Source organism: Egretta garzetta, unplaced genomic scaffold (assembly GCF_000687185.1).
Source record: "Egretta garzetta isolate BGI_Z169 unplaced genomic scaffold, ASM68718v1 scaffold79, whole genome shotgun sequence".
Classification (NCBI taxonomy): Eukaryota; Metazoa; Chordata; class Aves; order Pelecaniformes; family Ardeidae; genus Egretta; species Egretta garzetta.
In genome coordinates this window covers 1,437,695-1,452,138 of record NW_009260791.1, presented here as the reverse complement: position 1 = coordinate 1,452,138, position 14,444 = coordinate 1,437,695, and the positions used below count along the sequence as shown (strand labels likewise).

The 14,444-nt window shown below is 41.0% G+C and overlaps 1 protein-coding gene across 5 annotated transcripts in view; it reads left to right on the top strand.

The window, feature by feature from the left end:
• NRXN3 (neurexin 3) overlaps positions 1 to 14,444 on the top strand; it is a 982,535-nt gene that overhangs the window by 257,139 nt on the left and 710,952 nt on the right. For all 5 annotated transcript variants that reach the window (XM_035901997.1, XM_035901996.1, XM_035901998.1 and 2 more), the window contains one exon: positions 12,589 to 13,027. In XM_035901997.1, the coding sequence (XP_035757890.1) occupies positions 12,589 to 13,027 (439 nt within the window). The remainder of the gene's footprint in view (positions 1 to 12,588; positions 13,028 to 14,444) is intronic.

Here is a 14,444-nt window from a genome sequence, read left to right as displayed (position 1 = left end):
CCCCCCCCTTTTTTTTCCCCTTTAAGAAAGGAAAAAATACATAGTGATAGGCCCACTCCAGAGACAAAACAGTATTGGGAGCTCTTGCATTTTGCAGAATCAGACCCAGTGTGCCAGGAACCAGCTCATCAGCTGCCTCTCTTGCCTGGTGCTCAGTGCTGACTCCAGCCCTGACCTCTCCTTACCAAAGAGCTCTCGCAGCTCCTGATTGCAGCACCTCACCTACTTTGAGAAGGAAGCGTAATCTGGTGCTGAATGAAGTGCTTAGGTCCTCATCTATCTCCCATTTCAGCTTCTTATTTCAGTGCTTCCACTGGAAAATGTCACCCTTTTTTTGCTTTTGTTTTTTTTTCTCCTTTCACTTGCTTTCCTTAATGCTCTTCCACTGCCGTGGCAGCATTCTGGCTGCGCTGCTTCTCCCTCCCCTCTTAACCCCCAGGAGCAGCTGGACTTAGGCTCCGTGCACACAGCTTCCAGATCAATGCAAGGGATGGAGGTGAAATTTTACCAACACCCCTGGTGCGCTCTGGCAGTGCTGCTGGGCTCCTTGCACTGTTTTAATACAATTCCTCAAGAAACCTGCAAAGGGGGGAGCCTAGGAAAACAGTTTTGTCAGTAAGGGTTTCTCTGGCGGCCAGGTGAGGCTGTATGGGCAGGTGAAGGGGAGCTGCCCCATTCCCAGCCTCCCTTTAATGGTCACAGAGAGTGTTGATCTGTGCACTAAAGCTGTGACTGGTGCAGCTGGGTGGCTTCTGAATGAATAGATGGATTATAGACTTTTTGGCATCGTGGCAACTGGGATGCGGTCCTAAACAGAAGACAAATTTTTTTTTTTTTTCTTAAAAAGCTTTTTTTTTTCCCCCTTTTCCTTTTGTTAGTGCTGGAAGCTGTATCGCTGGAGGTCATGGCTGAGAGTTTTTAGATGCATGTAGGAGAAAGATGTAAAAGAGCTTCTGGTTCTTTTTCTCGCATCAAGGTGGGGTTGTAAGATGAGAGTATTTTTTCTCTTGATGCCTCTTGTTAGTAGGGAATTAATTAGATTCCTTGCCAAGATGAGAGTATTTTTTCTCTTGATGCCTCTTGTTGGTAGGGAATTAATTAGATTCCCTGCCACCTTCAGCAAATATTCAAGCAAATATTTAGCTCATCACATCCCTGTTTTTGCACAACATAAGGCCAGTGCAGATAAATGTTTGGGGAATCCTACCTGTGGAGAGTTTGAACTTTGTTCCATGCCTTGGAATTTGAACAGAGTTGAGCAAAGAGATCCTGGAGAGATGCCCGTGTTGGCATGTTTTTGCACAGGGCAACAAGAGAGGTGTTAAAAAAAATTTAGAAACCCATAGTATTTCTGTCTAGATGTATGGAGACAGGTCCTCCTCCTCCCCAGTCCACGTAGAGCCATGTAGTGCACCAGTACAGATGGTGTCAGCTGTGGGATGGTGCCATCCTGCCGATGGCGGTTCATCAGCAGACCCGGAGGGCCTTTGCTCCCTCGCAGGAGGACAGCCTAGCCAAGTGCATGCCTCTTTCTTTGGCTGCCATTGCAGATGGAAGGAAGTGCCAGTGCCCGTGCCCCAGCAACCTTTGTGCTAAGGCTGAGGGAGACACACGATGGGATGCGGCCCCCCCAGCCGCTGTCATCTGGCTACAAACAGTGACACTGTCCTGCTACAGTGATGCTGCTTTAAGTTTGTGGACTAAGCCTACACAATGCTAAATCCACTAAATACTTCCCCTGTTGCTCTAATCGCATCGTTATTTGAGCAGTGCTCACTTTTAAGCATGTACTCTCCCATGTGCAATGGTAAATGTTTTTGATTTGGTTTTTTTGCTGGACAAGTGACAAAACCATAGAAAACACCACTGCGGTTGGCACAACTTGCCTAGCACATTGGAAGCCTAAGCAGTGAGACTAATGCTTGACTGGCATATGGAGACTGAACTCCTTTCTTGTACCTGCCAGGGATATTCTTACAAAGCACGCTTAAGGCGTGTTGGCTAGGGAAGATAGGTAGTGGGGAAAAACTGCGTGTGTGTAAGTGAGCAATATCTATTCAGTATTTTCACAGAAGACTTTAAACATTGCTGTTCTCATTAAAACACATTTTATCGCTGAAATGAAAAGCTGGGTGAAATGAAGAATTTCTGTCCCAAAGGAGGTTCCTCCAGCCCACATTTGTTTTCATTGCTGCTGGTAAGATTTATTTTTTTTAATGGAAATCCCTCAAAACTTCAGAATTTAATTAATATATAACATTCTGATATTCCCTGAATCAAATTGTTTCATATTCATTATTAAGCTGACCCCAAATACACTGGAGCCAGTTTAACAAGAACTGTATTTTCCTATCCAGTGCAGTTCCATGTGGTAGCTGTCCTGTAGGGCCCTGGTGTCCCATTCTCCCATAGGGGCCAGAGTATTTGGTCAAGCTGCTCTGTGGCAAAACCATCGTGTGTCTCTTCTGATGTTGGGTGGGACACTGACATTGTGTCATGTGAAAGTATTTCCCTAGAGAATGCAGACCAGAGGTAAAATGGGGACCACTATTGAAAGTAAATGCAATGCCTGGAAAATGCTGTTTTATATTATGGTACGTTCTTACAAAAGCTTTTCCGTTAAGTTTGATGAAAGTAAACATGCCATTTGGGTTTGCAATGGCTTGAAGTGAAGCATTTCATTGCTAATTCTCTGCTAGCAAAATGGAATTCTGTGTTAGAAAGCCATACCGATGGAAACGTTCACCCAGCCATACTAAACAAATCTTATTTTCTGAGATAGGTCTTTTGTACTTGCATAACCTAAGGTGGATTTGAAATACAAAGAAATCGCTAAGTGGAGTGTTATTTGCCAAGTCATTGTCTGATACAGTTTTCAGTGTCTTCTGTAATAAGGTTCAAGCCTTAAATGATCAGTGGGGCCATCCTAAAATAATTCCTCTCTGCCTTTCAGATGAAGTCCTTAAGACACTTGACAGTAATCATTTCCTCACATACTCAATCAATGAACCAAGCTAGACAGATTTAGCTTGTGCTAGCTAGACAAATCTGAGATTTCAGGATGCATTTGGGAGGAGCAGAGCATTCTGTAACTGGTGAATGTCTATATAAGCTCAATACAGAACTGAATGTAATTGTAGCCAACTACCGCATGCTGGGAAATAAGCTTCTGTGATTATGATTTCTTTTTTTGTCCTTTTTTTTTTTTAACTCTAAAAAAGCTGTCAAATCTTCATTAGCTAGGAAGTTCATTTGTAAACTTAAGCTTTCAAATTTGTGAGAGACCAGAATTGTGTTAATATAAGGTTTATTCTTCCTTTCTCTGCACTGAACACAAGAAAAGTCTTTAGTTATGTAGTAATTTCCCCTTTCTCATGCCCCACCCTCCCCAACACAGAATTATATAAAATAAAACTGGAATGGACCATGAGAGGTTATTTAAACCTTTCCAACACCTATGTGAGTCTTGACAATTTGTTTAAGCTGTAATTAAAGTTCTCCAGTGATGGTTGCTCCTCAGGCAATCTTTTCCAGTGCTTCACTGTTCTTAAATTAAAAAAGCTTTTCCTAACATCAATTCTAACACTTCCTTGCTGTAATTTTTGCCCATTATTTCTTGTCCTTTTCAGCATAGATACAAAGAACAGATTGTTCCTTTCTGCTTTGTAGCAGCCTTTTTATATTTGAACACTTATAATGTCACCTTGCAGTTTTCTTTATGTTAAAAAGAAGCAATACTTTCAATCTTTCCTCTATTTTCTAGACCTCTGGTTATTCTCATTGCCCTCCTCAGGACTCTTTCAAATAGTCCCACTCCTTTCTTGAAGTGCAATTCTCCAAACTGGACATGATCCCCAGCAGAGTACAGCACTGTCATCTCCTACGTCTCCATACATTCCAGGATGCTTCATTCAATCCACTCAATGAATTGTTTTCTGTGTAGCTATTAAGTGTTTCTTTGGTCTGTTTTTACCTCTGCACTGTACAGGCTCAGTGTAGAACACAGAATTTCCTCATTATTATATATGCATGAATACTTGTAAAATACTGACGCATTTCCTCTATGCCCTTCTTATGTCCAGAGACACATCCAAGGCAGAAGTTGCTTTTCAGGGCTAGCAGGAGGTACGCCTGTGTCTATGGCCTGTGGCACAAGTACGGAACATCGTAGCTGGCTGTTTTGGCTTCCCTGTACTGCAGCTTTTATTCTTCTCTGTTACTGGGCCAAATGGAGGTTGAATAGAACATATGAAGCAAGAGGGAAGTTCAAGTTTGCACACCTGAATCCACAGAGAAATGCCTTAAACGCTTTGCCATGACACAAAGGTGAACTCTGCTACTGTCAAATATCAGTCAGTTACTTTTTCATCTAAATATTAACAAGTATCAGCTAGCTTTTAGGAACAGACTGAGAAATCTAAGTCTAATTCTTCAGAGCATTTATTTTAGCTTTAGCAGTAAAGACAAAATCTCTCCTTGTCTTTACTTACAGCTTTTGGCTAATGAGCACTTCTGCAAAACCATGACCTCAAAACCATTTCAGCAAAATTCCATGATGTCAAGTTGGACACCATGATGTGAGGAATATACTTGTAAAAATATTTGAGCTTAGGTGGCTTTCTCACCATTGCTTAGAAAATCTGTGGAGAAGTGATATTTTAAGAAATCCAGAAACTATACCTTATTTCCTGTGATCCTGTTCTTCACTTACAGCAGAACTTGAAGTTACTGTAGCAAGGAAAGAAGACAACTTGACACTTCCACTGTAAAAGAGCATTCATCCTCAAATCATAGCCCATGCTACAGCCAGTCCTACTTAATCTAACTTCTGCCTATGCTGTGCCTTTTCGGTAGCTGAGGAAACAACCTTTGTCTTTGAGGCTAATATAGAATCCTTCAGCAGCATTTATTTTTGACTATAGAAGTTTCTCTCCCCATCTATACAGTGTCATGCCTTTTTTCACAAATACATATAATTTCTAATGTTCCCATCATGTTTATCTGGAGATGCAATTGGGGGGTCTACTATTACCTTTGAAATCAAGATTTTCTTCAACAGTAGACCAAATGATTTAGCAGTCAGTGTATCCCAGCATGGAGGATGCAGAAATCCACCCGTGTGATAAAATAAATTCTGTCCTGTTAAAAAGAAGGAATCCAAGAAGTAGGTCACTTCACCACCCTGCTTTTCTGTAGTTTGAATACTGCAACACAACAGCAAGAAGAGGTAAGGCTGTAGAGCATTTGACATCTTAGTCACTTAGCAATATTCATAGCTAACTGAAGAAGCAGCAGGCTCAGTATATGCAAAAACATATTGTACAGCTTTAGACACATATTAGAACTTCAATAAATAGCTGTAAAGCAACTTTTTTTCTCCTGAGGTTTGGAATCTCTCTCATTCATATATTTGGTTGGTCGTAAGGCAAAAAATCTTAGGTCTTATTCCAAAAAGGCATAGATAAAATTTTTGGTCTTTATCTTGGTATATTCCAAGGTGAAAGATAAGGCACCAAAATGGACCTTGATCTGCCTTAATCTGGGCTACCCCAGAATGATCTGAGTTAGTGATAACTCTGTAGTAACTGGGAACATACTCTGATGTCCTGAATTCTCATGAGAAGCAGGGGCTTATTTTTTGGCTTAAAGGACAGTTGTGACCACAATGAAGTGCTGGGTCCTCTGTCCTCAGTATCTGTTAAGGAAAGGTTTTCACTTGACCAGCTAAAGGAATCCACCCTGCCTTTTTCAGCCCTTTTTTTACCGGCACCTTCAATCCCTTTTTTCTTCCTTTTTCTTTATATCCTACTTTAGGGAGTGCTTCTCTGTATCTTCCTCTAAGTGTTCTGAAACTAAATCAATCTCTTTTCTCTTCTGGAGTTTTCCACAAAACTTGAAGATATTCAGGGCCTATAATTGATTTGTAAGGCAGAAAAACTTTTGTAGGGAAGCTTGAAATACTTCTCCCTTATCGTTTAAGCGTTCTACTCGCCATATTGCTATTTTTAGCTGGGTAAACAAATGTTCTTTGTTAAACGTAATTCAGATGAAACATAGGATTACATTACTTGAGTCAACATAGTACAAATCATATTAGAGTCTTATTTGTTTGGTTTCAGTTACTTATCTTCAGTGTTCAATGTATTGTTCTTCATGACAGGTAAATTAACTCCTTCAGTGTTGTGAATGGTGATTGTGTTTGTTTATTACCTGAATGTAATTGTTATCCCAGTGAACCATCAAATATGTTTAGACCAGGTATGCATAGTCCGCATATGGTTCTTTAAATAAGTATAGCAGCTTTAATTACCCATCACCGAAGTCTTGAATGGCTGCATCCATAGCCTGTCCCAAACAAAAGTAAAGCTCTGTTAGCTGGTGTGCTTATTTCTTCTTGCTGGCTGGGGCAGGCTAGAAACACATAGTAAAAACCAGCTGATAAACTGTAATTTATTAAGCTGCAGGAACTTTCCTCATTCAGTGCAGGTGCCTTTAAGTCTTAGAAAGGTTCTAGGCTGAACGTCTCGCAGTTAGCCCTTCTGGGAAGTGATATGGGCTGTTGGTGAAGGGGGGCAGCCTGTGACAGAAAAAAGCAATTGGTGATACGCAGGATGCAGAGGTGAACAACTTGGCTGAACTTCAGAGGTGCTCTTCCTAGCCAGCTAAACTTATGCAGGCTTCGTGTTATTGCACTTGTTCATGATGGTCATCTTCTAATTTGCCAGGCTATCAATGGCCATTTCCCTTTGGAGCATGCCTGTGTCCAGCCTGCACCAAACCCAATGTTTCCTGCTCAACAGCACCCACTTGGAGAGGAATTTTTATATTGGCTACCGGCCAAGTCTGGCACATCATTTTTCCTCACTTTTGTTGCTCCCGCTCTATCTGCATCTTCACTTGATTGCAGAGAGACGCTTTTCATCATTGTGAAAAGCCATCTGATTAGAGCTCTCATTAACCCATGAGTGAAGCTTCTTATAAGTTTAGCTGGAGAAATTCCTTGAATGCTTCAGAATTGCAAAGTTGCCATTTTTAAGAAACCTCAAAACTAGATTGCCAATTTGTTTTAGCTCAGCTTACAACAAACTCTTCTTTCTCAGCAGATTTAAAGGAAAATGAATTTACTGTATATCTTTTTATCCCACAAAATGTCTCAGATGTCATGGAATTCTAATGCTGATTATCAGAGACTGTATGTATCTGGACTATCCCATCCCTGGCCATCCTTCTGTACTGGCCCAATTTATTAAACAAGGGCACTGAACACTCAAAGTACTCATCTGTTAAAGTGTATTTAGAAGCAGTTCTCATGGAAAAGGAAAAAACACTTTTTCATTGTTCTAATCAATTTTTTGGGAATATAAAGTGATTTTAAGATTGGAAGCATGAAGGTTATTTCCCAAATGCTCTGTACACAGCTTTTGCTAGACATTTTCTTCCCCTTTCTCTTTTCTACCTTCCTTCCTGGAATAACTGTAAAGTAGATGTGTATGCCGTGTCTACCAGGAATCATCCCCCTGACTCTCTTAGACCTCTTGACCTTCTCTGATACACATATCAGACACAGGATGAACTCAAGCTTGTCTCTGTATAAACAGGCAAGATCGGCTTTGTTCAGAAAGCCATCTGATAAAAATGGACAAATTTACGGGCACTGCTTTCATGGCTTTGCTTACCTCTAAGTTGTTACGGAAATCATGTCCCAGAGTGGCACTAGAAGACTATGTCCTAGTGAGGGGCAGTTCTCTGAGTCAGTCATAGCCTCATCTGGAGTTAGAGGTGTGGGTTTCAATCAGTATTTTGGTATATCCTGAAGAGCCTTCAAGTTAGTTCAGAGATTGCAGGTAAAATGAGACTGCGAGGTAGGAAGTGTCATGTGGATGAGAGGTTCTCGTGCTGGCAGACAGCTTCCTCAGTGAAACAGAAACGTTTCTTCTCTGGCTTGCAGCAGGTGACTCTCTAAGAAACTAGTTCTTGAAGTTCATGTATTTAGAACAGTAGAATCAAGTTTTTTGTCTTAGACTTTTTACTTGCCTTCCTTTTTAATGGTAGGTTGCAAGGTAGGGTCACAAGTGTATAAAAAAGCCTCACTGAAAGCACTGGTGGCAAGTCAGACCATAATTGTCACAAACATCTTCTCCTTTACCAGGCAGTTTTAACACTTGGGAAGGACGTGTTTCATCTGTCCCGGAAAACTGCACTGAAGCATCTGTTGATTTCATTAAAACACAAAGATTCATAGGTTATGAGGCCAGAAAGAGCCATTATGATAATCTAGGCTGATTTGCTATATAATTAATTCCTGTCTTACTATGTCTTTTAGAGAAAACAAGATACTATTTTAATTTCAAGTTTGCCAGTAGCAGAGAACATGCCATAACCTGTAGTAAATTATTTCAATAGCAAATTACCCTTATGTAAAAATAAGTCTTAATATTTTAAAATGTGAATGTCTCTAACTTCAATTTCTAGCCCCTGGATCCCATTATTCCTTTGTCACATGGATTGAAGAGCCCTCTATTGCAAAATTCCGTTTTCTGCACAGGTACTCGTAGATTGTAATCAAATCACCCTTTAACCTCTACCTATTAAACAGACTTTGAATGTTCTTCACTATGGGACATACACTCGAGTCATTTAGTAATATTCCCTTTTCTCATTCTCAAGCCTTTGGTTTAACAATTGAACTGCGGATATCGGAAACTGCCTAAGCTCATGCTCAAGCCAGAGATGCTTCTGTCTCTCTATTCCTGCTCAGGATTCACCTTGGGTTTTACACCCAAGGATTATTTTTATGCTTTTGTTTATAGTGCTGAGAATTCTTGTGTACCTGCTTATACATAAATATATATATTAGTGGTGGGATGGCAGTGTTATGTTAATGGTTGGACTTGATCTTAAAGGTCTTTTCCAACCTAAATGGTTCTATGATTCTATATCAAGATCTTGATGTCCAAATGAGGCTGTCAACGATACCTCAAGTCAGCTATGTGAACACTTGTACTTTTTGCTTAAACACAGGTCCTTTTTAAATTTCTCAAGCTAGGTTGTGTGGTTGGTTTTTTGTTTGTTTTTTTTTAATTAAAATATTGTAAAATACAACAAACACTTGAATAATAGAGATTCAGATTAGCGTGGATCTGTTTCTTTGAAAAGATTGAATTCAGAACTCTTGCATCTGTTCAACACCCTTTCTCCTCTCTTCCCCAAGTCTTCCTTCATGCTTACTTTCTTGGTCCTTTCTTTCAAACTTGCTCTCAGATTGTTAGTGACTTTCTAGGTTGCAGCTGGCTCCATATAATTTTCTCTAGATCCTTTGAAAGTCTTCTGTCTCAAGGATTCTCCAGCTGTTGTACTGGTATGACTTATAAAATGCAAGACAGTCTGCAGCAAACCCCAAATAAACCAAGAGGCAGACCCTCTCTGTTTCCCTAGAAGAGATGGGAATTGTTACTCAAGCATCAAATATGTGAAAGGGGGAGATGTAACCTGTGTGTGGCTCAGCTGAGAGTCGGAAGCTGCTTACGTGTATGTGATCATATTCCTTCTGCCAGCAACCTGCAGAGGCTGCTGAAAGCAGATCGCTGAGTGGTAGCTAGGTACAGCCCAGCACCAGCCATCCGTCACATGTAGGGTATTGTGCTGCCTGTCTGCTCCTCTCATTTGTGAAAAGGCTGGGTCAAGGTACAGTTTAGAGGAGTGTTGGCTTGAGCAACTATTAGTAGTATCCTATAAGGGCAGTTCTTCTGTGTCAGGATCATTAAAGTCACGGTTTATTCAGGCCTGGTGTTCTCTTGCCCACCAAAGCATCTCCATACTGGGGTGAAACCAAAAATGCAGCATTGTGCCCAAGTCAGGGAGTATGTATGAGAAGGACTCTGTCTACAGGAACCCATTTCCAATTACTCTCTTTCCCAGGCTGTCCCTGCAGGGGGACAGGGAGTAGACTGTGCACAACCTACTGTACACGTAGATTCATCAAGAACATGAGAAAAGCCCTAGTGGGCCTGAAGAACAGTCAATCCATTTACCCAGGATTCTGCCTGCAGTAGTGGCAGGTGCAAGTGCTATTTAGGGGAGAGCACGTGAGCATGGCTACTATCAGTGGTGCATTCCCCTTATGCTCCCACAGCATCAACTTCTATTGGACTAGGATCATTAGAAGGTCTGTCCCTTCCTTTTCCCTTTAATATCAGTTTGTGGACTTGCTGTCTGTTTATCTTTCTGATTCTTTTTGAGCCTGATGGTGCTCTCTTGCTTCTACAACCTCCTGTGGCAGCAAGTTCTAATAGTTCACTACCCTCTGTGTAAATAAGTACTTTAAAAAATCCATTTTAAATTTATATTCTACAAGTTTCAGCAAGTGTCTCCAGTTCTAGTATTGCTGGATTTGGCAGAGAGCAGTTCTACATTAGCCTTCTCCATCTTCTATAAATTTCAATCATGTTTTTTCTCGGGATACCTCTCTAAATGTAAGAGCCCTGGCCTTCTGAGGCTATCCTCGCAAAGCATCCCGCTCCATCCTCTTAATTGTTCTATTTATTTTCCTCTGTACCTTCGCCCCCCCCTGTTTCCTTGAGATGCAGAGACAGGACTGCATGCAGTGCTCAGAACTAGCGTTTGTGGAAAGCAATGGACTTGCTGCACGCACAAAGTATGTGCAGAAGTCCTGGGCAGCCCAGATAGCTGCATGTGTGTGGCTGCTTCTTACGTCTGCCTTTCCTGGATGCAGAGGTAGCTGCAGCTGCTGTCTGGCTGAGGTCCACCTCGCTGTCTGGCAAGAGGAGGAGGCTGTATTGCACAGCCTCGCTCAGTCACTTGAAGGAGCCGTATGGTCTCTCTAGCAAGAGCATTTGACATGGTTAATCTGCAGAATGAAACTACTACAGTCCCAGAAATTGAAAATATATTTTATTCCTGTTGCAGATATTAATAGACTTGATGTTTTTGAAGTCTGTGTGAGGGCAGAGCGCTTTATTGGGAATTGAAGGAAAGCAAGCTATTGGGGGTCAATACTGGCCTCTGCTGGGGGGAACTACAGCTTTGTGCCATGACTCCGAATGGGAATTAACAGCTGGCTTCTCCTTTCACTCTGATGTAGGGTGGTTTGCCTTTGCGACAGGAAAATCTGATGCTATGCTGGCTGCACTGGGGAAACTCTCCTTTAACGCTCAGCGAAAGCTGGAACTTCTTCACTTGCTACAAATGTGTTGAATTGTGATTTAATTTCTTTTTTGTCCTGAGGTCCCCTACTTTAGAAGCTTATTCCTCATTCTCTCCCTCATTTGCCTTTTAATATTTACTGCACACTCAGTTCTCTGACTTGCCTGTCCTATTTGTAGAATTAACAACACATATCTCCTTTCCCTTCTCTTTTCATAGCAAATTGCTGACAAGTCATCCTGCTAGCATTTTGAAAGCAGAAATCAAATGTGTGTGTATGTATAAGCTACATGTATAGATACAAAGTAGTTTAAAATAATAACTTCTTAGAAGAAATCAGAGTCTCCAGTAGTGTTGTAGAACATGAATTCAATCAAAACTGTGCTAGTTGCAGAAATGCTTTTGCTTGTTGTATGAGCTAGCTCTGGATTTAGGAAGCATGGAGGGTGGTTGAGAGGAAGTATGGTTCACAAATATTTTGGTTTTGTCCCTTCTCCAGTCCCTGCCTCTGTGAGAATGGCACAGGGCAGAGAGGAATTCTCTGTAAGGAATTAATTCTGTACCTGTGAGAAAGAGAAGGGCGGGAGGTCTGGACTCCTGTGCGTGCCTGGCTTGCTCAGGAGTCCTTGCCTGTTTGGGACTCTTATCTTGGCTAATTTCCATCCATGTAGCAAAACGGAGTCCAGAGTTCTGGTCCTTAAGCCAGAGAGAGAGTGAGAGCCCGGGCACTGAATATGTACAGGCTTTTATGTGTTAGCACAGAGAGCATAGGCTTCTTGAAGTGAGGGTAAGCCATGCTGATATCTCCATAGCAAGTTTGTGCCTATAGTGTTCTAAGATTTCTTGGTCAGGGAAATTTTAAGTCTTTGTGGGTTTTTTTCGGTAGCTCTTGAGGAGCCACAGGGCAATCACCAACAGTTCACAGTAACTTGCTTAATTTTTTTTTGTGTCTCTCTCCTTGTAGTTAAGTGGGCTTATAGGGATAATAGAGAAATGACAGTGGTGGTACAGAGTTCCCTGCTGTGCCTAGCAGTGATGAACATGGAGGTTACACTTTGCTATGTATTTTGTATGGGATTTATGCAAATATAACAGCACGATACCAGACACGCACTGTGTTTTTATGTACAAAAGCTTTTACGGCAGAGTGGGCCTGTGGTAGAGTTAATTGTTCTCACTGTCCTTCAGTTAAGTGTTCGTTTCTGCCTGCTTGATGATCTACAGTCATCCCAAAATACCTGTTGTTGTCACTTCTATACACACTCCTGGTTGTGCACTCTCCGTCATCATGTCAGACTCTTGCATGGTCTCCTTTCTACTCGCCATTGCCTTTTGGGACAAGTTTATCTCCCATGGCTGAAAGTAATTGGGGTACTTGTACTGTATGCAGGATTGATGTATGATATTTTTCCTTGTGTCTGGCAGGTTGTTTATAAGAATAACGACATACGTCTGGAGCTGTCTCGCTTGGCACGTATTGGTGATACTAAGATGAAGATCTATGGGGAAGTGAAATTTGTATGTGAGAATGTGGCTACACTGGATCCCATCAGCTTTGAGACACCTGAGGCCTATATTAGTCTGCCTAAATGGAATACCAAAAGGATGGGCTCCATCTCATTTGATTTCCGAACCACTGAACCCAACGGACTGATCCTTTTCACCCATGGCAAGCCTCAGGAGAGGAAAGATGCCAGGAGCCAGAAAAATACAAAGGTAGACTTCTTTGCAGTTGAGCTTCTAGATGGGAACCTCTACTTGCTGCTGGACATGGGCTCTGGGACCATTAAAGTCAAGGCCACACAGAAGAAAGCCAATGATGGAGAGTGGTATCATGTAGATATTCAACGAGACGGAAGATCAGGTAGAGTGATGACTTTTTCTTAAGTAGATTCATCTTTCAGATCCAAACCTAGGGCTGTGTATTAATTCTCAGAACCTTCAGAAGCTGTTAGATATGAGTCACCTTCTTACAAAACCTTAGTGTTATTCCAGTGATGTTTATCCAGCAAAGCAAAGATGTGAATGGCTAGGTTTTCATTAAATGTTTAGTGTGAACTTCAGATAGTACATTACTGAGGCAGTCTATTAATGTTTTATTCACAATCTTCAGATATCTTGGACCTATCTTTGCAATTACATACATAATTATAGTGATGACTTCTTTGTTAGGCCATGGTAAGGTTTGAGATCCTTCAGAACCATTGCTATTTAGTTCTTGGTTTGAGAAATTCTCACTGATCTACTTTGGGTTTCTGTTCAAAAAGAAACTTAGTAGAAACCAAAGGAAAACTTACTGCTGTGACCTAATATTACCATCTCCTGGATCTTTAAAGAGCAGGGGTTTGGGATCTTGTAATGAGGAAAATAAGTGATGGGCACAACCAGTGACAAAATTATGACGACAAATCAACATTTTCATTCTATTCTGTTTCCTCTAGTATCTTGTAGTTTTCAGTTAGGTTTCTTTACTCTCTTTTGGATGTTCAGTTCCAGTCTTAATATCTGAGTCAGCATTCAGTGGATGCTCCGTTTTTCCTCACAGCTTCTCACTTTCAAAAATGTGTTTTAGTTTATTTCTAATTATATATCTACCATGCAATTACTGCGAGGTATTTTGTTTGTTTCTAGTGCTAGATATCAAGCTAACATACTCACGATGAACTCTGAAATTGTGTAAGGAAACAATATGATCAAATCCTGTAACTTCATCTTGATAACATGTGAACGATTGTACCTGAATTCTTCCTGAACTGCTGGGATCTTGAAAGCCTGGCTGTGTATCCCTTCAAAGGGAATTTTGCTTACATTTGCAAGTGGATTTGGGATTTGTCTGGTGATCTCCAGATGATAGTTTTATGTCCCTAATTTTGTGTTTCCAGTTGCTGAATACCATCAGCAGAGAGAATGCAGTGCTAGGATTTGCTTCCCTTGAGTTTTCAAAAGAGCTGACTTTCAGATCCCATGCAAAGCCTACCCGTTTGAACAGGTCTTTGCCTGCAGCTAGTTTTTTCTTTGATGATGTGAGGAGTTTCTTTGTATTTGGCATGGTGCTCTACTAAGACTTAATATGTGTGGTTATATATTGCTATCTCCTAAAGACATCGATAGGAACATTTTATAAAGGAAGCCATAAATAAATAAATGGAGCTTTGATTTCTTTAGAATTGCTAAAATTTAATTAACTTCCAAGGATAAACTCAATTAGTTGCATTCAGTACTGCCTTCGGTTTTGCTTGCTCACTTGGGGACTGTCAAGTCCCTGGAGAGGCAGCTGAAGA